This window comes from Notamacropus eugenii, chromosome 1 (genome assembly GCF_028372415.1).
Source record: "Notamacropus eugenii isolate mMacEug1 chromosome 1, mMacEug1.pri_v2, whole genome shotgun sequence".
In the NCBI taxonomy this organism is placed as follows: domain Eukaryota; kingdom Metazoa; phylum Chordata; class Mammalia; order Diprotodontia; family Macropodidae; genus Notamacropus; species Notamacropus eugenii.
Window position 1 is genome coordinate 146,195,721 of NC_092872.1, and position 26,562 is coordinate 146,222,282.

The following is a 26,562-nucleotide window of genomic DNA, read 5'->3' on the forward strand; positions in this document are numbered from 1 at the left end:
ATTAAGCTCTTTTTACCTCTCGCCTAGATTATTGCAACAGCTCTCTAATTTCTCCCCACATCACGTCTTTCCTACTTCTGTCTATCCTACACCACAGCTCATAAAGTAATTTTCCTTAAGTGTAGAACTGACCATGTCAATACCTATAGCCAACCAATTCAAGTGGCTTATTATTGCCTTTACAACAAAATAGAAAGTCTATAGCTGTTTTCCTGTTTGGCTTTGGAAACCCCACAGCACCTAGCACCCATCCGTCTTTCCAGCCCTCCTGTATATTACTTTTCCTCCGACATTCTGTAATCCAGCCAAAGTGGTCTTCTCTCTGCTCTACACTCGCAAAACTTCATCTCCAATCACTGTGCCTTTGCACTGACCAATCCCCTGGAAGGCACTCCTTCCTCATCTCTACCTCATAGAGTCTATCTCTTCTTGGATGGAGCTCACATATCATCTTCAACACAAAACCTTTCTTCATCCTCCAACAGCTAGTGCCTCCCTTTCACAGCAACTTGTTTTTCCTTCTTCTCTACTTTTATGTAAGTATTTTTTATTGTCATGCCCTCCCACTCTGCCCTCACAGAACAATTTTTTAAAACTCTCCTAGTAAATATGCCTAGTCCAACAAAAGATACTTCCAAATTGCCCACATGCAAATATGCAGATCTCCTTATAAATTTCAAGTCCATCCCTCCTTGGCATGATTAAATCGTCTAGGTTCAAGGTGTGTCATTACGTTTCTCAGAGTTCTAAAACATTTCAAAAGTGTTTTTCTCTGTACAGTTGTGCGTGTGGACATGGTCGCCTGGTTCTGTTCATTTTATGGGTTCCAATGGGCCCTCCCAGTTTCCTCTGAAATGGCCCGTTTCATCTGCCACAATTCTTTTAGCTATTCACAAATAGATGTACACGCCCTTAGTTTCCAGTTTTTAACTACCATGACAAAAACATGTAATCATATATGCGGTTGTTGACTTAATATCTAGGCTGTATTCATATCGTCTTTCTCATTAGAATGGAAGTTTACTGGGAGTAGAAATGTTTCATCCTTTGTACTTGTATTCCACTGCCTAACCTAGTACCTGGTTTATAGTAGCTGCTTAATAAATACTTGATTGATTGCTCGTTGGATGGTAATTCTCCAATCCTGGTCTGACAGGAGGGGAACTCAGAATCCTGAAAGTAGCCAGGCTAGCCTTGGTAAGAATGAGGGATGATTCTTCAGTGACCAGATGAAAGGAAGTTAGAGAGGTAAATGGAAGTAAAGGAATTAATGGATTGAGCAAGAGTATGCCTAAAAAATGTAAATAGATCATGCCAAAAGTCACCCTAGGACAATATCATCTTAATACCTTGAGGGGCCCTTGGAGGTCATTTCATCTGTAATCGAATCAAGGACACAAACCATAACTCAAGCACTTGCCATATATATTGCAGTGGAAATTTCATTTGGATTATTGGACTAAGTGACTCCATGTGGAGGTCCCTTCAGACTTTAAAATTCAGATTCATTAATTTTGTAGATGACTCTGAATTGCCCGATGCTGTAATCTGAAGAATAGAATTCGAAATATGTTTCACAAAATTTCTAAAACCTCAATTGTCAACAAAATTGCCATTAATGAGAATGTAAAAGTTTAGTGTCTCATAGTGTACTCCTTTACTCTAGTTAAAAATAGTCCAATACACATACGTTCATTGGAAAGAAGAAATGATTTTCAGTCACAATGACACAAACAAAATGAAAGTATCACATAGACTATATCATGTTACCGTGAAAAAATTAACATAATTCTATGCCAAAATTAAATTGCTTCAAATTACAAAGAATGAATTTAGAAGTCCATGTTCACTAGAGAATGAAGTGTATTTATTTGCCTCCAAACACAGTAACTCCATATAGACACATGTAAACCATTTCCATTAAAGCACAGAAAAAAGAAAAACATTTAGATGATGAAAGCAATTCTTCTCAGAGGCCTGGAGAAGAAAAATAAGCAACAGAAATAGGCAGAAATTACAAAAGAATAAAAGCCAAAATATGAAATGACCAAATTTGTGACATTCTACCTCATGGCAATGACTGTGATAAAGGAAGCAAGTTTTGGTTTCTACGTTTCTCCTAGTGAGAGATTTTGTGATATCAGAAGGGAAACTGCCACAATAGGAAAGAGCAATTCTTAGGGTGCTTCTTCTTTCTATATCCAAGGAATGGGGCAAGGCGAAGATAAATTTTTACACCTCTTTACGTTTTATGAAATAGCAGGACACACTTCCAATGTACTTACCTCCAATGTTTTCTTAATACATGCTTGAATCTGCTCCTAAGGCTACTATAGGTATGACCCAAATAGTTTCACTGTCAACTTAATATAAGGGCATGATTAGTGGGATATGAAGTATGAAGGCCACTAATTTAGGAAAAACTCCTAAAAGTATGAACTGTTTCTCAATGAAGACTTCAAAATTCATTTGAAAAGTGTTCTAAATCATCATATTGTCCGTGAAGAGAGTAAAGGGAACCAATGCTGCTAACGTAATATCTGACTTTTGTTGAATGTATATGTTTAGATTCCTTCAAATATATCTACCATATTGGCCACTGGAGAAATTTCCAATGGGATATTTTCAAATATCTCCCAGATAACTCCAAACTCGATTATGAGGTCATCGCAGCAGCTACGAAACGTGGAGGTTTACCCTTTGCATGTATTACTTCAAATTTTGAATTTCGCTGATTGGCCCAAATGTGTTTATTTGCATTCCTAAGGTCCTCAATTAAAGAAATGTTACATACTGAGAAAACACCAGGAAACTTGTAGAAGGTTAAAGTTCATGTTGTCCCTGAAGATTGTAAGGAAACCAGTGCTGGTGAAGTAGTGTCTTTCTTGCGTTGAATATAGGCCTTGAGATACCTTCAGATATATCTCCCCTATTGATGAATGGAGAAATTTCGGATGGGATATTGGAAATATGTCGCAGATAACAACCAACTCTATACTGAGGACAGGCCTGCAGATACGAAACGTGGAGATTTACCCTTTCCATATATAGATCTAAGTTTTCCATTTAGCTTTCTTCCCAAAATGGGTTTATTTGCATTCCTCTGGCCTTCATTTGAAGAAGTCTTCTAGGTAGACAAAACCGCAGTAAATTTGTAGAAGTTTCAAGCTCATGTTGTCCCTGAAGAGAGTAAAGCGAATCAATGCTGTGAAGGTTATATCTTCCTTGTGTTCAATGTGTGTCTTGAGATACCTTTCTATATATCTACCATAAAGGTGAAATGAGCAATCGGGAATGTGTTCCTTGCAAATACCCCCTAAGAAAGTGCAAACCTTGTATTGTGCTGATTGCTGCATAGAAGTCATCTGGAGTTTTACCTTTGACCTATATTCCTTCAAAGATGTATGTGAAGGTACCTTGTGTAAATGTGTTGATTTTGATTCTTAAGGCCTCTAATGGAGAATTGTAATATTGTGAGGTAACCCCGAGGAAATTTGTAGAAGGTGGAATCTCATATTGTCCATGAAGAGAGTAAAGAACCAAGGCTGCTAGTTGAATATCTTCCTTGTGTTGAATGTATGTCTTGAGATACCTTCAAATATATCCCCCATATTGGCCACTGGAGAAATTTCCAATGGGATATTTTCAAATATCTCCCAGATAACTGCAAACTCCATTATGAGGTCATCGCAGCAGCTACGAAACGTGGAGGTTTCCCCTTTACATATATTACTTCAAATATTCAATTTCGATGATTGGCCAAAATGTGTTTATTTGCATTACTAAGGTCCTCAGTTGAAGGAATCTTACATACTGAGAAAACACCAGGAAACTTGTAGAAGGTTAAAGTTCATGTTGTCCCTGAAGAGAGTCAGGAAACCAGTGCTGGTAAATTAGTGTCTTTCTTGCGTTGAATGTAGGCCTTGAGATACCTTCAGATATATCTGCCCTATTGATGAATGGAGAAATTTCAGATGGGATATTGGAAATATGTCGCAGATAACAACCAACTCTATACTGAGGACAGGCCTGCAGATACGAAACGTGGAGATTTGCCCTTTACATATATAGATCTAAGTTTTCCATTTAGCTCTCTTCCCAAAATGGGTTTATTTGCATTCCTGTGGCCTTCATTTGAAGAAGTCTTTTATCTAGGAAAAACCGCAGTAAATTTGTAGAAGTTTCAAGCTCATGTTGTCCCTGAAGAGAGTAAAGCGAATCAATGCTGTGAAGGTTATATCTTCCTTGTGTTCAATGTATGTCTTGAGATACCTTCCTATATATCTACCATAAAGGCGAAATGAGCAATCGGGAATGTGTTCCTTGTAAATACCCCCTAAGAAAGTGCAAACCTTGTATTGTGCTGATATGCTGCATAGAAGTCATCTGGAGTTTTACCTTTGACCTATGTTCCTTCAAAGATGTATGTGAAGGTACCTTGTGTAAATGTGTTGATTTCGATTCTTAAGGCCTCTAATGGAGAACTGTAATATTGTGAGGTAACCCCGAGGAAATTTGTAGAAGGTGGAATCTCATATTGTCCATGAAGAGAGTAAAGAACCAAGGCTGCTAATTGAATATCTTCCTTGTGATCAATGTATGTGTTGAGATACCTTCAAATATATCCCCCATATTGGCCAATGGAGATATTTCGAATGGGATATTTGCAATTATCTCCCCTATAATTACAAACTCTCTATTGAGGTCACTGTTGCAGATGTGAAATTTGGAGGTTTCCCTTTACAGAAAGTACTCCAAAGGTTTCTCTTTCACTTATTGGCCTCATGTGTTTATTTGGATTCCTATGGCCTTTGTTTCAAGAAATCTTCTATCTAGAGAAAAACCCAGGAAACTGGAGAAGGTTAAAACTCATGTTGTCCCTGAAGAGAGTAAAGCGAATCAATAGTGTTAAGGTTATATCTTTCTTGTGTTCAGTGGATGTGTTTAGATACCTTCATATGTATCTACCATAATGGCAAAATGAGCGTTTGGGAATGCATTCATTGCAAATAACCCCTAAGAAATTGCCAACCTTGTATTGTGCTCATTGTTGCAGATAAGTCATCTGGAGTTTTACCTTCTACCTATATTACTTCAAAGTTGTATGTGAAGGTACCTTGTGTAAATATGTTTCTTTTGATCCTTGAGGCCTCTAATGGACAAATGTAATATTGTGAGATAACCACCAGGAAATTTGTGGAAGGTGGAATCACATGTTGTCCATGAAGAGAGTAAAGAACCAAGGCTGCTAATTGAAAATCTTCCTTGTGTTGAATGTATGTCTTTAGATACCTTCAAGTATATCTAGCATATTGGCCACTGGAGAAATTTCCAATGGGATATTTTCAAATATCTCCCAGATAACCACTGACTCTATTATGAGGTCATTGCATCAGCTAAGAAACGTCGAGGTTTACCCTTTGTGTATATTACTTCAAACTTTCAACTTCCCTTATTTACCACAATGTGTTTTTTTGGATTACTAAGGTCCTCAAATGAAGGAATCCTACATACTGGCAAAACACCAGGAAACTTGTAGAAGGTTAAAGCTCATGTTGTCCCTGAAGAGAGTAAGGAAACCAGCGCTGCTAAAGTAGTGCCTTTCTTGTGTTCAATGTAGGCCTTGAGGTACCTTCAGATATGTCTACCCTATTGACGAATGGAGAAATTTCGAATGGGATATTGGAAATAGGTCCCAGATAACTACAAACTCTATGCTGAGGACACTGCTGCGGGTACAAAATGTGGAGATTTACCCGTTACATATATAGATCTAAATTTTCTATTTAGCTGTCTTCCCAAAATGTGTTTATTTGCATTCCTATGGCCTTCATTTGAAGAAGTCTTTTATCTAGGAAAAACCCCAGGAAATTTGTAGAAGTTTCAAGCTCATGTTGTCCCTGAAGAGAGTAAAGCGAATCAATGCTGTGAAGGTTATATCTTCCTTGTGTTCAATGTATGTCTTGAGATACCTTCCTATATATCTACCATATTGGCCAATGGAGATATTTCGAATGGGATATTTGCAATTATCTCCCCTATAATTACAAACTCTCTATTGAGGTCACTGCTGCAGATGTGAAATGTGGAGGTTACCCTTTACAGAAAGTACTCCAAAGGTTTCTCTTTCACTTATTGGCCAAATGTGTTTATTTGGATTCCTATGGCCTTTGTTTCAAGAAATCTTCTATCTAGAGAAAAACCCAGGAAATTGGAGAAGGTTAAAGCTCATGTTGTCCCTGAAGAGAGTAAAGCGAATCAATAGTGTTAAGGTTATATCTTCCTTGTGTTCAATGGATGTGTTGAGATACCTTCATATGTATCTACCATAATGGCGAAATGAGCGTTTGGGAATGTGTTCATTGAAAATACCCCTAAGAAATTGCCAACCTTGTATTGTGCTCATTGCTGCAGATAAGTCATCTGGAGTTTTACCTTTTTCCTCTATTTCTTCAAAGTTGTATGTGAAGGTACCTTGTGTAAATGTGTTTCTTTCGATTCTTGGGTCCTCTAATGGAGACATGTAACATTGTGAGATAACCACCAGGAAATTTGTGGAAGGTGGAATCACATATTGTCCATGAAGAGAGTAATGAACCCATGCTGCTAATTGAACATCTTCTTTGTGTTGAATGTATGTCTTTAGATACCGTCAAGTATATCTACCATATTGGCCAATGGAGAAATTTCCAATGGGTTATTTTCAAATATCTCCCAGATAACTAGTGACTCTATTATGAGGTCATTGCATCAGCTGCGAAACGTGGAGGTTTACCCTGTGCATGTATTACGTCAAATTTTCAACTTCCCTTATTTGCCACAATGTGTTTTTTTGAACTACTAAGGTCCTCAAATGAAGGACTCTTACAGAGTGAGAAAACACCAGGAAACTTGTAGAAGGTTCAAGCTCATGTTGTCCCTGAAGAGAGTAACGAAACCAGTGCTGCTCAAGTAGTGCCTTTCTTGTGTTGATTGTAGGTCTTGAGATACCTTCAGATATTTCTACCCTATTGACGAATGGAGAAATTTCGAATGGGATATTGGAAATGTCCCAGATAACTACAAACTCTATACTCAGGACATTGCTGCAGGTATAAAAGTGGAGCTTTACCCTTTACATATATAGATCTAAGTTTTCCATTTAGATGTCTTCCCAAAATGTGTTTATTTGCTTTCCTGTGGCCTTCATTTGAAGAAGTCTTATATCTAGAAAAAACCCCAGGAAATTTGTAGAAGTTTCAAGCTCATGTTGTCCCTGAAGAGAGTAAAGGGCAACAATGCTGTTAAGGTTATATCTTCCTTGTGTTTAATGTATGTGTTGACGCAAACCAAAACTCAAGCACTTGCTGTATATATTGCAGTGGTAATTTCATTTGGATTATGGGACTAAGTGACTCCATGTGGAGGTCCCTTCACAATTTAAAATTCAGATTCATTAATTTTGCAGATGACTGAATTGCTCAATGCTGTGTAATCTTAAGAATAGAATTCAAAATATATTTCACAAATTTTTTAAAAGCTCAATTGTCAGCAAAATTGCCATTAATAAGAACGTAAAAGTTTAGTGTCTCATGGTCTTCTCCTTTAATTTAGTTAAAAACAGTCCAACAAAGATACGTTCATTGGAAAGAAGAAACGTTTTTGAGTCATAATGATACAAACAAAATGAAAGTATCACATTGAGTAAATCATGTGACCATGAAAAAATTCACATAATCCTCTGCCAAAATTAAATTGCTTCAAAGTACAAAGAATGAATTTATAAGTCCATGTTCACTGGAGAATGAAGTGTATGTATTTGCCTCCGAACACAGTAACTCCATGTTGAAGTATGTAAACCATTTCCATTAAAGCAGAGAAAAAGGAAAAACATTGAGAAGTTGAAAGCAGTTCTTATCAGAGGCCTGGAAAAGAAAAATAAGCAATAAAAATAGGCAGAAAGTACAAAAGAATAAAAGCCAAAATATAAAATGACCAAATTTGGGACATTCTACCTCATGGGAATGACTGCGATAAAGGAAGGAAACTTTGATTTCTGCGTTTTTCCTAGTGAGAGATTTTGTGATATCAGAGGGGAAACTGCCACAACAGGAAAGAGCAATTCTTAGGGTACTTCTTCTTTCTATATCCAAGGCTTGGGGCAAGGCAAAGGTATATTTCTACAACTCTTTACCTTTTACGAAATAGCAGGATCCTCTGCTAATATACTTACCTCCAATATTTTCTTAATACGTGCTTGAATCTGCTCCTAAGGCTAAGTATGACTCCAGTAATTTGAGTGTCAACTTAATATAAGAGCGTGATTAGTGTGATATGAAGTATGAAGGCCACTAAATTAGGAAAAACTCCTAAAAGTATGAACTGTTTCTCAATGAAGACTTCAAAATTCATTTGAAAAGTGCTCTAAATCATTACCGATTAGAAAAAGGAAAATTAAAACCACATGGAGACATCATCTCAAATCTATCAAAATGAAGGAAAGGGGAAATGAGACATGTTAGAGCGGATGTGGAAAATTTGGGTCTTGAATACACTGTTGGTGGAACTGTGAACTCATCTAATCATTTTGTAGCACATTCTGGAATTATGCCCAAAGGGCGATAAAACTCTATATACCATGTGAGCCAGTAATAGCACTTGTAGATGTGTCACAAGGTGATCAGTTTAAAAAGAAAAGAATCTATATGTTCTAAAATATTTATACCAGCTCTGTTTGTGGTGGCAAAGAACTAGAAATTGAGGGGATTCTCATCAATTGGGGAATTGCTAAAGAAGCTCTTGTGTATGGTTGTGAAGGAATACTTACATTCTCTACGACATGATGAGCTGTTGGAGTTTGAGAAAAACATGGAAAACTTGCATGAAATAATGGAAAGTGAAGAGAGCAGAACCAAGAAAACACTGTATATAATAATAGCAATAGATTGAAGAATAATTGTGAACAACCACGTTATTTTGAGTACTGTAATTAATCAAATCATCTATAAAGGAGCTAGGAAGTAATAGGCACTCTCACCTCCAGAGAAAGAACTCAGAAATGGAGACGCACATAGTCTAATTTACATATGTTTATGGTGTATAGTTCTACACCATATTTATAATTGGTAGCCTTCACTAGTTCAGGGTAAGAAAGGAGGAAGGGAGACAGTTTGGAAATTGAAATATAACAAAAATTGCGTCAATAAAACTAATTTTGAAAAAAAAAATTTCCTGTTTGCTCCACCTGTTTTCATTTTGCAAATTGCTGTGGCCAGGAGAATATGATGAGACTAGGTTAGCACCACAGGTGTCGTTGCTTGCTACTGCTATCTTGCACGTGTTATTTTCCGGGTCCAGAACAGCTCAGTGACATTTTTATGTTAATAGAGTTTTGACTTTTATTTATAAACTCTACTCAGTTTGAATCATGTTTCTAGATTATATCTTTAGCAGATCCTGAGGCCAACAGGGCAAATTTGTGTTACGGCCTATATTTCTGTTTTGTATTTAGATATATATTTGATATAATGATATATCAATAATTTTCCTTGGTACAGCGTTCTCCTTTTTTCTGCAATGTCCAAGACACAGATAGCTACTAATAATGTCATGACTCTTCCATCATTCACAGGATCATTTGCTAAAAGGAAGGTGCTTTCAAGGTTATTTATCTAGCTTAAACCCTCTCATTTTAGAGAGGAGGAAACTCAGACCCAGAGATATACAATTATTTGCCGACAGTTATTCAATGAGTAAACTGTAAAAGCAGGATTGGAACCCCAGGTTCTCAGATTCCAAATCAATCCATCTCCCTTTCCATTGTGCCACACTGCCCTCCGTCCATAAAATAAAAGAGTATTTGAACAAAGAAAACCCCCAGTCCTCTGGTAAGGAAGCTAACAAGTGTTAGAGTACTGGAAGCAAGGGATGAAGACTGTACTTTGATATAGCTACAGCCCATGCAATCCCTGAAGACTCTTATGCCGACTCCCACTCTGACAGATCAATCAAAGAGCAATGGTGTCTACATCTCCTCCTTGGATTTTGACCATATCTACAGCGAGTCAGTTGGTGATTGTCTAATTGCATTGGGTCAAAATCCCTACAATCTGCTTTCTCCCAAGTTTCTCAATTGAGAATCCTATATTGAACTAGCCATAAAGTGCCTTTTAGAAAAGAATATTTACTACTGTTGTAGAATAAAAAGAGGTCCTTTAAAACGCTCCCCCCAAAACTCTGTTACATACTTTCCTACCATTACATAGAGAGAGTCAAGGAAAGTGGACTGAAGCTAAGAGGTCACATGTGGCAAAAAGATAACTCACCATTCCCATTTGCTGGAAACGCCTTTTCCTTCTATTTTTGTCAGGATCAAGAAGTCTTCCACTGAGAATGGGAATCATTTGTATTCATCTGTTATTGACTCGCCTTATGGCTAGCATACCAGTGGACATAGCTTCAAAGACAGGAGCAGTCTGTAGGGGAGACCTGACCAAGGCCAAATTGAGCTTTTTCCTCATTCCCATGTAGTTCCTGCTTAGGGTATTCAGGAAAAATATCTCATTTTCTTTACTTTCTGGATATCAATCTCTTCTCATCTCACCGCATAATTATGAAACGTAATTGGAGTTTACTGGTCAGTTTATAGGGAGCAGAAATTAAGTGGTAAAAGTGATAGTGCAATGCTAATCCCTGATACTGTTGATATTGAGGAGGTGGTAAGTATCACTAGGTGATTGATATTTAGGAGGTCCATATAAGAATTATCCCAATTTCTTGAGGGTTACTTCTAGAACTCAGAGAGAGAGGGGAGAGAGAGGGGGGAGGGAGGGAGGGAGGGAGGGAGAGAGAGAGAGACAGAGACAGAGACAGAGACAGAGACAGAGAGACAGAGAGATGTAGCCATGTTCTGGCCATTTTACTTACCAATTCTTATGAAGTTAGTGTGGGGAAAACGAGCCTGAGAGCCAATTAAAGGGCTATACTAAGCAGACACCCAAAGAAATGGTTTTTGACATGGGAGTTATTTAAGAATTACTTGTCCATGTGCAGTCAGATATTTAGCTGATTAAGGAGATGGTCAGAAAGAAGTGGCAGGTGATGCAGTAGCTAAAATCTGGCCTTAGATACTTAGTAGCTATGTAACCCTGGGCAAGCCACTTACCGCATTGTGCCTCAGTTTCCTCATTTGTAAAATGATATGGAAATGGAAATGGCAAGCCACTCCAAGATCTTTCCAAGAAAATCCCGAATGGGGTCAAGAAGACTCAGACATGATTGAAACGACTGAATAACAAGAACAACGACAAAATCAACAGAAATTAGAAGAAATGATACAGACGATGAGACTGTGCATCGAATTACAAGAGCTCTAACTTGGACTATTCAAAGGAATGATTGCAGTTGTAAATGAACAAAGAATAGATTGACTCTGATTTTTATAATAAAAATATTTAACCAATAATAAGAACAAAAGAGCCTAGAGATTGTGTTAGAAGCAAATACTTAATCTTTCTGACAAGCAGCGAATATCAGCAAACATTTAATCTTTTTATCAAGCAGTGAAACGCTACTGCCAAGAAAATTGCCAATCTAGTTACACAGTTTGGAGGATGGTAGGAGTTTATGAGCATTACTGTCTAAAAATTCATATGAGAGATGAAAAGAAGCTTGCAGAAAACTTGGCATGTGACCCAACTAAACTAGATTTTCTCGAACAACATTTCCATAAGAATCCAGAGGCACCAAAGAAAGATAGCTTTGATGAAACAGATTTTACAGCGTTTTTTTATTAATCTATTCTTGCCATCATTGGTGCCAGAGCTACTGAATACCAGACGTGCTGGTCTGTCCAAATGGCAATGAAACAGAGGATTAAGTGGAAAAAAGCATATGGATAGGATTAAATTCCTATTATAATCTCAGTTCTGGGGGTGACATTTGTTTTCTTTTCAAAATTTAATATTTTATTTTTTTCCCCATTACATGTAAAACAATTTTAAGATTCTTTTTTATTTCAAATCCCCAAACTCTCCCTTCTTCTCTCCCTTCCTTCCCCAGCCTCAGTGAGTAGGCAAACAATTTGATAAAAGTTGTATACGTGTACTGGAAGGGGAATAAGTTGGAACGTTAGGGAATACTCACCCACACTTAGGGAGAAGACTGTGGACTAGGAAGCCAGTTAAGGCCTTGGAGAGGGAGGTGTCAGATTGGTAGGAGGTAAACAAGAGGTGATGTCACAGAATCCAAAGAGAGAACAGGAAGGAGGAGGGGTTGGCTTTTAGAGCCACAAATGATTCAACAAACAATTATTAATATCTCATTATGTGCCTGGCACTGTGCTAAGCACTGCGAATGCAAAGAAAGAGACACAAACTGTCCTTGTTCTCCAGGAGCTCCATAGTTTAAGGGCCTAAGAGGGAGGGACATGATAGAAGACAGGGAAGACTAGGGAGGGGTGATCAGAAGCAAACAGCTTTGAGGAGGGACAGAGTCAAAGGAGAGATCAGAATGAAAGGGACACAGATGGCTCTGGAAGACAAAGTGATGTTGGTGAGCTTGCACAGCTGACTCAAAACAAAGCCAAGTGTAAAACATGTCATCATTTCAATGATATCGTCGATGTTCTTAGAAAACGAAATTCCCACACAAACCAATACAAAAATCTCCCACTAACTACTGCAACTGTTTTTCTAAGGGATTTTTTTTGGAAATTAACCATAACAAATCACAAATTTCCCAGGCCGCTACCCTCCTGATCGAGCTTTCTCATGATGTTGAGTTTGGGTAGAATGGTGTGAGGAGGTGAAGTGTGGCTTATTCGGGCTGGCCGCTTTGTTAATATGTTATTCTAGGGTTCAAGAGGACCTAGATCAAAGAAGACAGCCAGAATTCTGCACTGATGCTAGTGTCTTAATACATTCCCCTTCATCTGCACCAGAAACAATGATTCCTGAGCAGGACAGAGACTAAAATGCCAAAGTTTGTTTTGGCAAGTCGACCTAACATGCTTATGAGTGCAGTCTGCAGGGACCGTGTTTCTCTCCTTGGATACAATGGTTTCATGTGGCTGGGTAAGACTGACCTGATGTCAATTTGAGGTCTAAACCTCAGACTGTTACAGCCAAAGGTGGCAGTGGAGATCCTTCTTATCTCATCTCTGAACAGCCTGCCAAGGGCAGAAGAATCCAGTAACCCAAACTGGAAACTAGCCAAGCTATAGCGCCCTATACGACCCCTCGCCATGCTTTGCCCAGCTCTCCCTTTCCTTTCTCTTCCTCCCTCCTATGCATCACCCTCATCCTGCCAATTGGCTTCTTTTTTCTCTGATTCGGAGGGGACCTCAGGACTTTATGGACCCTCTGGTGACAGGTCCCCCATGCTTCACTTGGGAACTTTTGGTGCTTGAGCCTGGGTGAGGGTGGTTGCTCCTAAAGAAGGAGAAGCACTGTCCACTTTGTAAAAAAGCTAAGCCAGAATGGTGTTGGAAAAAGGCTCAAAACATTTCACAGAGTCACATTTGTGTTGCAAATATACAGACAAAAAAAAAATCATTTTTCGAAAAGCCAGACCTACACTGCTCTGCTTCTCTAAATAATCTATATACAAAATTCTCTAAGAGCAGACATAAATATGGCAAGGAGACAGAAGAACAAAAAAGGACAATCGAAGTAAATTGAAAAAGACATGAGGTTATTTTGTAACAATTACATGGTTTTATTTTTACTAGTTATACTCATCCAACTACAGGACGTATGTATTTTAAAATAAATTAAAATATCCAGTACAAATGTTTTCTTCTTTTCAGGATAATAAAGTTTATAAAGGCCCAGAGTCATTCTTCCAATACTGAATAGGTGTGGACAGGCTGGTTCTCTTCCTTTGGGTTAATGCTGGAGTGTTTGTGACCCCTAGAGGGAACACAAAGGCAGGTAACTGAGTGTCCTTTAAGTGACTTTCCATCTAGGCGTCCACGAAGCCATCGATTCCTACGTTGTGATCCTGTGTTCTTTCATTTGTTGCGGAATCCTAGCCATTACTTGGCTTTAAGAGAAGAAAGAGGTCAAAGGAATAAATACTGTATCAAAAGAATGCAATCCAGGAGGAGCAGAAAGAGGTATCGTAAGTTTCTACAAATTATACATGTACATTAAAATATTGCCTTCAAGGCAAACCAAAACCTCTCATGAACAACGGAATGTGGATAAAAAGAAACTTGGCTTCCCAACCTTAAGAGGATATATCAACATAAGTTTCTGCAAGGTCAAAAGGTTAACCATTTTGAAAGAAAGTGAGATGAAATTGAGATGATACATCAAGATTTTTCATGTGTTGAGAAGATGATATGGTAGAACATAAAAACCTCACACTTCACACCCCTACACCCTTACACGTCACAAATAACCGGAACTCAAAGAAAAACTGCAGAGACAAAATACTCTCAGGAAGTGCAATCTAATGGAATATAACATTTTTAAATGATACAAATATTCAAAGGAAACACTCACCCCCTAAGGGATCAAAGGTGATCTGTCAACAGACAGCCGACAAACAATACACCAATCACAAATCATCTCTGGGAAACCACCAAGAAGCTCTGAGTTCTGAAGACCTCAGCATACACACAGGCCAACACACCCTTGAACAGCAAGCAATAGGCCTAACTCTGCATTCCCTCAGGGCCTGTCAGCTAGCTTCTGCCCAAATCTCTGCTGGGATGGAGAACTCTCCATCTCTTCCAGCTTGAAGTGTGATGACTTTGCTAATTCCTTTGTTTGGGATTCTGCTACATGGAGTTTAGATCCTTTTCTTGTGACTGCCTTTCAAAGACTTGAAAACAGACATAATTCCTGCAAATATCCTTTTTACCGGGCTCATCCGGCCCTTGTCCTCCTCCAGATCAGGTGGCCAGGCCTGAAGAAACTTGGTCATTGTCACTGAACATTCCAACTTACCAATGAGCTTCACCTTAGCCCTGGCATGTGCGCTATTGCCCTCCTAGGCCTGGCCACATTATTTTCTTACTGCAGCAAAGACCGCTCTAACTCTCTTGGATGCCATATTACACTACTGACTCAACTGGAGCTGGAGAGCCCTAAAAGCCCAGATTCTTTCAACTACATCACTCTGTCATCATACCTTCCCCTAGAGGTTAGTAGTGAAGCTGATTTTTGATCTTTGATTATTTCATTCTCAGTCAATTATTTCATACTCCACAGATTGAAATATGCAAAAATATGGCAGCACTTTTTGCTAAGGCAAAGAACTGAAGGCCGACAGCATGTCCAGCAATGAGAAGATGGCTGAAAAATTGTGGTATGTGAACGTAAATGAATAGTATGGAATTATAAAAGTCATTAAGAAAAATTTAGGGAAACAAATGAGCAGATGGAGTAAAGCACACTCATATTCAATGGCAAAAATGATGTAAAGGAAAAGTATTCTGAGGTCTTCACTTCTCCAGAAGATGATTAGTGAACCAGGCCAACATCCTGTTGGTAGAGAGTACAAGAGCAGAAGCAAACTATCTTTAGAGATGACACATGTTTGCATCCCAACCCCCAATTTTATTTGTCTCTTAGAAGGGTGGCAGATTTCATTTCTTGGGGAGGAAAAGAGGGAAGGAGATGATTACTTGAGATGGATGGGTACCCATAATAGCCTGATGGAAGAAAGAGTTTAAAAATCACATTTTAAAATATCCAGCAAGAACAGAACCAAGTTCAGAAAGGGGACATAGACAAATAATTCTATGGGGTTCGTATAAATTAAGTATCTACTTTGAAATGACCAAAACTATATGTAAGAGATTCTCGGTTTCCTGTGCAATCCTCTTCTTCACTATTTCTAAATTAATGTGACCGACATAGTTATATTTATTGAAGCTTGTGTAATACACAATCAAAGAGACACCAGTTTCTTCCTACGAGAATCGACCTAATACTTGTTGCCTTTTAGATCTTTTGTAATCCTGACTACTAAAATGGTTAGCTCTTTTTGAAAAGCATTCAGTCTTAGCCTTCACTGACGTCACTTAGAAAAACTTTAGATCCAGGTCACATCCAGATCCTTATGGTGCTCTGCCAGGAACCAATTTTCATGCTGATACTGAAAGGTGAAGGACCGACTACGGTTTGGGACTGATCCTTCCTCTCATTCTACATCCACCAGATCCTTTTACTTGCTAGCCCACATCACTCTTATTTTGGAAAAGACTGCACGGGAAACTCGGTCATATCATTTGCAAAAATCTTGTTAAATGATAACCGCAGCATTTGCCATACTGAGCAATCTAAACACATGGAGAACATGGGAGATGAAATGAGCTGGGGGGGGGTGACATTGGGAACGCTAGCACCAGGCCTACGACCTGTTTTTCTATCACTTTGCTACCCAAACCTTTCATAACCTAATGTTTAACTTTTCAGTAACAGAAATCAAGCTCCTTATTCTCCATGTGCAGATTTTTTTCTCTTCCCTTTTTTGAAGATGAGGACATTCGCCCTCCTTTGATCCTCTTCCATGCCACACCATTTTCCCCAAATGGCTGATTCTGGCTTCTCCAATGGCATCTGCCTCATTTCTCTCAGTATCCACTGTGCTTGGTGCCCTGGAACTCATCTCAGTTAGGTGCCTTTTTTTAACTCAGGTATCACCTTCTTAAACAGCGATTTTACTACAAAGAGAATTCTCCTTGGTAAAAAAAAAAACAACAACAACAAAACTGGAATAATAGGGACTGCCTCTTGGCTCTCAATAAGATCGTCCAAACTGAGCCACAGTACTCACCCTTGTTCATATTTCTCTTTCCTCACCATCGAATTAAAAACTTTTTAGAAGTTCTAAAACCTGAAAGTCTTTTCCTGTGTTCACCTTCCCTCATAATGAAAAATATGCCAATTAAAAGAATTCAAAAACAATCCAACAATTCGGAAAAGAAGAGAAGTGACCAAGTGATTTTGGGTTGTAAGATTGAGTCTTACCCATGGGGGGGGGGGGCGCTTGATGATGGTGACATACTTGATGAGGATTTGAACACAGGTCTTTTGGCTCCAGATACCACAATCGTCTTTCCACTGTGCAACCACAAAGTCTCTCTCCCTCTCTCCCTCCCTCCCTCCCTCTCTCCCTCCCTCCCTCCCTTACTCTCTCTCTCTCTCTCACTTTCACACACACACACACACACACACACACATGCACACAGTACTAACAGGCTCTTAGGGGTTCCCCAGTTTCTCTTACTGTGAAGTATCACATAAGGTTAACCAGGAGCACCAGGAGTAGTGCCAGGCCGAAAAAGCTGATGGTCCAGTAGGGCATGTCTGGGGAGAAACAGAGATGATGCTAAGGGGCCATCATAGGGATGTGAGGACAGCACAGTGTGTGGAGCGTTCCCAACAGGATTAGCCCCCACATGTAACAGGCACACAAGATGTGGAAGCCCAGCTCCAATATCACTTTCTCTTCAAGTCCAAGAGCCACGAAAAGTCAATCCACTAGGTTCTCACAGAGTTGTCTGTCACACTCAGATCTATTGCATTGCTAATGCAAGTCTGTCTTATCCACAGCCAACTCTCCAACTCTCCTAAGTCTCAAGTGAATTTAAAATCTGTTCTGTTAAAGGAAGCTTTTCCTCCAAGTGCTGCGTTCACACAGGAAATCACAGGTCCAGTCTCGAATCTTATCTCCTCCATTATGCCCTTGAGAGGAAATGTGGAGAAGAGGGTAGATAGCTGAATTCGGAGACAGGAAGATATAACTACAAGTCCAGTGGCTTCGGGCACATGTTGTCTCCTTGACCCTGGGCAAATCACTTTGCCTCTCAATGTCACTCTCGAAGATATTAAGATAAAAGTATGTATGGGTGTGCACTGGAAACATGAGTTCCCTAAAAGGAGTTCTCCGTGTCTATGAAATGCCATGCATGAACCTCTGCAGAAGAGAGGAAGGGAGTGGAAGGGATGGGAGTGAAAGGAAGAGCAGAGTGTGGAGGGAGGAGGAGGGGCTAGAGGAAAGAATGAACGAAGAATGCATGGCATAGTTTGTATATTTCTATCCATCTGTCTGTGGCTTTCTCTACGCGGTGGTGGGGAAGAAGGGAGACAATTGGGAACTTACCATCCAACAAAATATTCATTAATTTTTTTTTTTTTAAAAAGGAACAAGCATTCACTTAAGTACATGTTACATAATAATTACTTCAGAAATAATATCTCATTTGAGATGCTAATAAATGTTTTCTAAGTGAAAGAGGTTTGAAGATCCACAGAGGAAAAGATGGGAGGAGCAGCCTGAAGGGGTAAATGGCAACAAGGTTTGTGTGTCTTGTGGCTCTTTGGAGGACTCCCTTTGTCCTCAGGGAGGCCCTCATGACTGGGGCTCTCAGAAGGCATTTGCAAAGGTCATAAGTTTCTGCCCTGAAAAGAGACCCCTGTCAGCTCCTTGCTTGGGTTTGGGGGAGTGTAGGGATGGTCTGGCATTGGAATTGTTTTTTCTCACCTCTGACACTAACTTTCAGTGACTTTGGGCAAATTCAAGTCTGTTCCCTGGATCTGACTTTGCTCAATCTCAAATTTATAGGGTTGGAAGCTCTGAGGCCCTTCCCAGATCAAACCTTCTCCATTCTGTATGTTAATACTGCTCTCCAATGTCCGACATCCTGGCTTCTAAGGGCCCTCCCAGCACCGACATCTTGGCTTCTGTGTGCTGCACCCAAAACTCTGACAATCTCAATTCTAAAGGCTTTCCAAGTCCTGACATTGTAGGTCCTAAGAACCTTCCTGTTGTTAACCTGTTATGCGTTCTGTTGTAGGGAACTTCCTTGCTCTGCAGTGTTTCAGAATCATCAGTCTTAATTTCACCCCCAATTGCTGGATTCCAAGCCTCCTAAGCTTTCCTTCTGCCTCAAGGCCCCTTCCCATCTCCTCTTCCCACTGCAGTTTCCCCACCCTGACTCGATTCTATTTTCCCTACTTGTCATGTGGAGGTTATCCAGCTTGAATAGGCCCCTGGGGCAGTGGCCTGTGGTCTTCCTGGTCCCGTCCAGAAAACCTTGTCCAATGGAGTTCGAACCCAGGTTGGAGGAGAAGCTGCAGTTCCAGTTGACCCTCACGAAGGGCATCTGATGAAGAGCACATTCAGTCAAGGGCCTGGCACAGATGGGGACCCAATTGCTCATCGCACTGTGGCCTTCTCCTTCCAAGGCCACAGCCCTGGGGTGAATTGAGGAGGTCTTCTTCCCTGTAGCCCAGGGAGGTAGCATGAGAGGACTCCACAAAACCTCAGTAGATTGGACCATGCTTTCTTCCTTGTAACCTGGAAAACAAAGGATGGACAGTCAAGCAAGAGAGTTACTTAGAGACTCAGCTGAAGTAAGGCCTTAGTTTATCACCCCTGAGGAACCAAGGGATTTGCATCCTGGAGAAAGAGAGAATCCTCCCTTGCACTGCCTAACTCACGCTTTTGTCTGAGACCCAGCCAGGAAGGGTGAGAGACAAAACAGGGTTGTATCTTTATGTGATTTCCTGTGGGAGCAAATGTCGACTTGTACCGGACCCCCCATTTTCTTCTCTGGCCTCAGCAATCATTCATTGCTCCTAATTCTGCCTTATGGGATTCAGCAGAATGAAAACCTCTTGCTCATGATAGGCTCCTGAAAAATCAAAGAATGTGATCATGATGTCTCCTGGCTAAACATGAACAGTTCTTTCTAGCTGTCGCCATCATCATCAGTAGTATATCTCTGCAAGATGATTTAAGGTTTTCACAGTACTTTAGAAATGTGGTCCCATTTCTCCTCACTGTCGAATTTTGAGATTGGTATTACTATGATTATCCCCATTTTTCAGACAAGCAAATGGAGCATGAAAGCTGTTCCCTTAAGTGACGTCCCTATGTCACACAGCCAGTGAGCTTGTCAGGCAAGACTGGAACTCGGTTTTCCCTGGCTCTAGGATCAGGACACTAGCTACTGCACTGCCTCTCTGCCTTTACCCCATACTTTCATGATGCCTCGCCATCCTGGGGCTCCTCAAAATGAACTAGCTTCAACTTGTAAAGGCAGAGGAAGATAGAACTGTCACCTCCCTCCTTTCAAGCTACTACACTTCTGTTGTTGTAGATTCAACTACGATTCCTTGTAGTCAGCTAAATGCAGACAGAATTGTGACAAGAAATCATATGGCAAACTGGTTTGAAATGGCTATTCAGAATTCAGAAGTTCTGAAATCAGAACCCATCCCTTAAAACTGAATGAATGCTCTGATCCTGTCAAATCACTTAACGTCTCAGGCTCAGGAAAGTCCTTAAAATGATAGGTTTTGGACAGCTAGCACTTTGCCTCCCGGGAGGGAATTTCCACCCTCAAGGAAGACCAAGAGACATATTAGCACACCAGTGTGTTTCTGTTGGGGTTTTTGGCATGCATGCCCTGTCACTTTGATGGCTCTTATTAAGCTTACTCTCAAGATAATCTCCAAGGTCACTTTCCAATGACTTGTTATAGAGTTCTGTCTCCCCAAAACTATATACTTCTGTTTCATTAATATAGAAGTGGATTGGATTTCAAAAGCACTAAAGAGCCGTTTGAATCAGAATCACATATTGAGACCTGGCCAAGACCACATCTGGGCCAACATTATAATTTACAGAAGACACAGCTGAGGCTCATCTAGGGTAATTTGTTAGTCAGCTGTCAAACTGAGAGGAATTAGAAAGTTAGGAGTAGAACCCAGGCCCTCTTCCTTCAAATCCACTTTCTTCCATTTCAGTACATGTCAATTCTTATTAAATTTCACTTGATTGGTACAGAGCCATCATTGTCGTAGGTGGAAACCTTTTGTCCTCCTGATTCCATCCTACTCTTAGATACTTATCCTTCCTTACTTCACCTCATCCATCCTTCTCCTTGCTGACCTCTAGTCTCCAACCAAAGAATTACTTCAAAGTTTGCATTTTCAAAGACCAAAAAATGGACAGAACAACAATTATCTCCAGCTACCACAGATAACACCAGAGATGGCACCAAGTAGTGGGCAGTCTAGCAACTCAGTTATACGTAGGTTCTATCTTTTGGACCTGGATGAAAAAATGGGACATTGGAATAAAGGATTCTGGGCAGGGGTGGAATAAGGGATAAAAGAATAAGGCTTAAAATGAAGAGAAAATAATACTGAGGTTATATCAGAAGACTGGTCGGGAGAGTGGCCAAGATGATGGCTCAGTTAGGTAGCTCACCATCAAGGTAATGACTGTCCTTGGCCAGGGTGAAGAGGCACAGAATGGTAATGCCATGTGTTTCCCTGCTCATCTCCCAGTACACTTCACTGTCCATGACAGGCTTGACAGGGACAACGCGATGGGTACACAGGAAATCCACTCTGGTTGCAAATCCATTCATCATAGCTCTAGATAAAAACAACAATGGGAGGTGATATGAACATCTGTGAAATTGGTGCTGAGAAATGTGTTGGGATTCTGGGTAGAGAGGGGCTTAAATATATGCCAGAAGTGACCTGAGAAAGGCTGACAGTGGCCTTGGAATGGTCGGTGAGCTAGCATTACCTGTCTGGGTAGCAGTGGTGAGAAGCCGTAGGACCGCAACTGGAGAAGACATTCTTGACATTAGACTGTTTCTTACAAATCAGTACTTATGAATGAACGCACTTTTATTTCCTGCACTTTCTGGGATTAGAGGCACTGGGATAAAGTTGTTTGGGAATTTGAACATAGAGAAAATGAGACTAAAGGTAAGTGTATAATCGAGTTGACTATCTTTTACATATAGCAGTCCATTAGAGGTTTATCCTCAAGGGTGTGCGGAAAGTGTTACAATTCTTACCTCAAAGAAGTCACCTTGCATTCAGGGAAATAGGGCCCAATGGTAGTTTCCCTAAACAAGAGGCCAATCTGGCAAAGCAAGGAAAGAGTCAAGTAAACTTGGGGTAAGAGAAGATGGATCCCAGTCAAGGAATGGGGAAATCAGCTGTGTAGTTGGCGGATGGGGTCGGATATGGGGAAGACTAACCATGTGTTGCATGACATTCTCAGCAGAGTTGAATGTGTCAGAACTGGGCTGCCCCATATCTTCTGAGCAGATGAAGTTCGTAACGGTAAAGTTTGCAACAAGAGATTCCATGCTGGACGTGCCACTAACTGAAATATGAGTCAGAGAGGAACATCTGTGTGTGAGCATTATCCACTCTACTAGCATGCCCAAGGTCACCCAGTTCCTATTCTATTCCTTTCTGCAAGGGAAACCCATTAACCTGGCTGCACTGATATCTCTGGGTAGGTACGATTTCTCACTCTCCCAGTTCCGCTTTATTCAGCTTTTCTTCAAGTCCTAATCTAATGACAAAAGCCGTAAAGACAGTCCACCAAAGGATCCCGAGATGCTAGCACTTTGGTAAGTGGTAAGGCTGGTGCTAAGGAATGGTAATGGACTGGAAGATGTTCCTGGAGCAAAAGTGGTTGACAAAGGAGCTCAAACTAAATCAAGGTGAAAGAAAACCGTTGATAGAACCACAACTGAGAAACTAGAGAACCAAGAGAAGTTCGTTGGATGGGGAAAGGGTTCTGCTTGATTTGGTCAAGATTGATCAGGAAAGCACTTATTCATCATTTGCCATATACAATGCATTGTAATAAGTGCTAGACATACCAACAGAAGCAAAAGAAGGCCCTGCTTTCAAAGAGCTCCCAAGCTATGTCCAGATGACTATGTGGGGACCCACAATCTCGAAGAGAATGAAGTTCAACATGAAGCTGAATTATCACAAGAGGTTCCAGGTTCTGGGCAAATGCTAACTCTGGTCAGACAAGGTGGGGGGCTGTTCGAGGGGCCTTTCTTTTTCCTCATCTTTGGCATGAGATGCAACAATTTGTGCCACGTGCCTGCAGGGATCTCTCTGGCAAATTACCAGATATTTAAATCTTCTCTGGAATTGCTTACAAGGGACTTCAGAAGTCATGCCAAATCCCCACTCCTGTCTTGCCCAGCCTCTGCATCATAGAGTTAGTACGGTTTGTTTGGAAACTCTACGTTCCCTTCCTTTTCTCCTTCTTTCCAGAACTTTGAAAAGCCTACTGAGCCCTTTCCAGAACGCTAAAGTCCTAACAATTCTACCTGTGTAGGCTTCAGGTCCTGTTGATCCCACGGAATATGGGAAGGTTGCTATAGTGGCTACCCCAGAAGCTGCAAAAGAAGAGTCTTATTAAAATGAGGACATAAAGTGGGAGAAAGTTAAGTTGGCTAACACCTTAAGGGCAGGGACTGAGTATTTTTATGTCATTCTTTGCATTCCGAGGACATAGTACATTCCTTGGCATATAGTAGGAGATGAAGGAATGATTCCACACTGGGCACCATCTCTGGGTTCTCTATGCAGGAAATGACAAAGTAAATACATGACTGTCATCAAACTCATTTGACTGGTGTTTAAGTAACCACAGAACGGCTTTCAGGGGCTAAGGTTATTTTCACTGCTGGTAATGTCTCTGGCAGAAATAGAATGAAGCTCTCAAGGAAGATTCTCAACACGTAATTCCTGCTCCAGGAACATTTTTCCATCTGAGCTTCATATGGAACATTATGTCCATAACCCGGATTGTCCTGTGAGGGCAACCTTTTCACCATGGAATCTTGGAGAGAGGACATGAGAATCCCAGAGTCTGATTCAATGTCTCTTATCCGAAAGATCCAGTAGGAGGGAGATATCCTACTTTTCCACATAGAATTTCAGCCTTGGAAGCCTCTTAGATGGCATCGAAACAGGACTTCCCAAAGAACCCCGGGAAAAGAAAGGATAATCACCCTCTGCCCAAAGAGTTACAGTGAGAGGAAAGTCATTCCATATTGAGGTAGCTGATTCTAATACTAGGAGTCCTTTCTAACAAGGCTCAAGTGAGTTACAGAGGCACAGATTTGAGAGAAAGTCATGCCAATTTCACTGTTCTGGTTCTGAGCACCAACTCCCCTTGTGAAGACATTTCTGAAATCACAATTGCCTGCGACTCAACGGATATCTGTGAAACAAGGCATTTAGTTTTCATGAATTGAAATGGATGGTGTTCATGACAAACTGGGAAACAAAGGACAGAAAATGAATGTAAATATCAAAGGAGTTGGGAATAGAAGGCAAAGAACACTTGAGAGGCTACATTGAGAAAAGAAGACCTGGTGGCTCAGCTTGCTGTCTTTTCGTATGTGGAGGATGTGATCGCTGAACAAAGGGACAAGAGAATTCTCCTGGGAACCTGTCAGCTCTCTACCGTGACAAACATAACAAAGGATCTTGACTTGCTCTCCTCTGCTCTAAAGAGACACAGACAACAACACACTTTCCCATGGGTTGCCTTGGATTGTCACCAGGCTCTTCTCCATAGTCTTCTGACTTCTAGGAGAAAATCAACACATCAGGATGAAGGACGAACAGAAATGTGACACCTCAGGCATGGCCTGGTCCAACCCTTAACTGACCAGGAATACCCTCCACCACATCCCCAAGAAGTGGTGATCGACCATTTATTTGACATTCCTCAGGGAAGGCAAACCTTCTCCTTCCTGAAGTAGACCATCCCACCACATGATACAAAATTTTTCTTCACTTCTAGTGGATATTTGCTTCTTTGTAACGTGACACTGTATTGCTCGTTCTACCTTCTGGGTCAAAGCAGAACAAGTCCAGGCCCATTTCCCTGTGACAGCCCTTTAACCCCCTTAAGACAATTGAATACTGTGTCTCTTTCATATACCCTAAGGTTTTCCTTAAACTTTGTTATTTGACACACCACACTGTTGATCCATGTCGAGCTTCAGTCCATTAAATGTCCCAATATTTGTTCAGAAAATTCCAGCCTCCGCTTGTCCATCTTGGACTCATAAAAGGGTTTTGAGAGTACAGACGCAAAATTCTACTATGTCTATTAAATTTCACCTTACCTGATCTGAGCCCACCATTCTAGCCTATGATTTGGAATTCCAAATCTGTCATCCAATATATCCATTGGTTCTATCTTAAACCCTTGGGGTTAGATGTAAAATCAGTAAACGTGTTTTCTACCTATTCTCTAGCTGTTTTCCTTCCCTAGGTAGCACAGAGACCAAGAAATATCCCTGGGACAATTCACTACACACCTCCTTCCAGGAATAATTACTGACTATTCTTTGGGTCCAGCCATTCTTCCAGTTGTCAACTACTTAGCTGTGATGCCATCTAGTCACCATTTGTCCATACTGTCCATAACATTAGCATGGCAACATTTGACAAACCAATTCCTCTTCTGCTTACTACAAATGTCTTCCACCCTTAAGGGGAGAAAAATACCTTTCACTTGATCCTGTCCTCACCTTCCCCTATTCCTACATGTCTTCTCCCTTTTACAGTCAATCGAGAAAAAAGCTGCTTCTCCCTCTCCTCCTCACTTCTCACCCTCTTGCAATCTGCCTTCTGATCCTACCATTTAACTGAAACTCCCTGAGTTTGACCAATCATCTCTTCATCGCTAAATTCAGTGACTTTTACGCAGTCCTTATTCCTTTGGAAATTTCTATGATACAGACACTGCTGATCACACCGTTTCTCCTCCAGACTCTCTCTTTCATAGCGTTATATGATTTAATTCTTCTCTTGAGGGACACGATGACTGGACATTTCCACACAAAGGTTGCAAACTCATCTTAAACACAACCTGTCCAGAGGGTGATTCAGATGTCTTTCTAAACCCACATCTCAGCATCATCTACCTATTGCTGCTGATGGCACCATGGTGACCCGGTTCACAACACTCACCCTCAGCCTTGCTCCCTTGCCTCCAGTTTCCAAAATTAACATCTATTCTATTTCTACAGCACCGCACACATTAACTCACCCAGACACTACCTTCATTCAAGTCCTCATCCCCACTAGCTGGCATGGCCTAGCACAATAGCCTCCACAAACTGGCCTCTCAGATTCTGCCCTCTCGACTTCAGCCCATCTTCCACACACTTGTTAAATTCAAGTTCCCAAAGCCCCGGTCTGGCCATGCCACTCACATCCTTAAGAACCTTCACTGGTCTAAAATTTGCAGACTCCCTTCTTTAAGATTAGCCATGGAATAAAATAGAAGTGTCCCTATTTCATATTTTAAGCCAACAACAAATCCAGTTAAAGCCCAATGATCTCTATCCATTTCATTTACATGTCTCACAGTCATACACTATACATTCTAGCTGTTGTATTTTACCCGTACCTGACATTCCATCTTCTGGCCTTACATAAGTGCTCACACACCCCTGGAAAGCTGTCCATCCTCACTTCCACTGCTAGGAACCCCTCATCCTCTCACTGGTTCACCTGAAACCCTGTCTCCTCGAACCGTTTTCTTGATGTACCCCACTAGAAAGAGAGGTCGTGTATTTGCTGTAAATATATTTCATGTTTTGCTCTTTCTGGATACATGCAAGCTGCTTAAGTTCAAATGCTATTTGAATTTATGAGCTCAGCAAAATGAATGACACTCAATAGACAACCATCCAAAAGATAATTGGTTTGACCTGAATGGAAGTCCACTCCATTTTCACCCTGTTCCTCAGTGAGCCCC

At 40.6% G+C, this 26,562-nt stretch overlaps 1 protein-coding gene across 3 annotated transcripts; it reads right to left on the minus strand.

The window, feature by feature from the left end:
- Nucleotides 1–13,671: 13,671 nt before the first annotated feature.
- On the minus strand, nt 13,672–24,522 carry LOC140521183 (mucin-16-like). 3 transcript variants are annotated; one of them, XM_072635930.1, is made up of 7 exons: nt 23,105–24,522; nt 22,004–22,131; nt 21,818–21,885; nt 21,214–21,383; nt 18,952–19,293; nt 17,221–17,300; nt 13,672–14,022 (listed from the first exon to the last, which is right to left on the minus strand). In XM_072635930.1, exons 2-6 carry the CDS (start codon nt 22,112–22,114, stop codon nt 17,230–17,232), a joined length of 762 nt encoding a protein of 253 aa, XP_072492031.1. In that variant the 5' UTR covers nt 22,115–22,131; nt 23,105–24,522; the 3' UTR covers nt 13,672–14,022; nt 17,221–17,229. The 3 variants fall into 3 exon arrangements, with proteins under 3 accessions (XP_072492031.1, XP_072492016.1, XP_072492023.1); XM_072635915.1 differs by lacking the exon at nt 23,105–24,522 and having other exon boundaries at nt 22,004–22,982; XM_072635922.1 differs by lacking the exons at nt 17,221–17,300; nt 23,105–24,522 and having other exon boundaries at nt 22,004–22,984.
- Between the last annotated feature and the right edge of the window lie 2,040 nt (nt 24,523–26,562).

Coding starts and splice junctions, on each gene's coding strand:
- LOC140521183 (XM_072635915.1), bottom strand. CDS start 22,189: ATGCTAGTAGAGTGGATAATGCTCACACACAGATGTTCCTCTCTGACT. Junction 19,294..21,213: donor GGACAGTCATTACCTTGATG/GTGAGCTACCTA, acceptor TTTGTTTTCCAG/GTTACAAGGAAGAAAGCATG. Junction 17,301..18,951: donor GGATAACCTCCACATGACAA/GTAGGGAAAATA, acceptor GTTTCTCCCCAG/ACATGCCCTACTGGACCATC.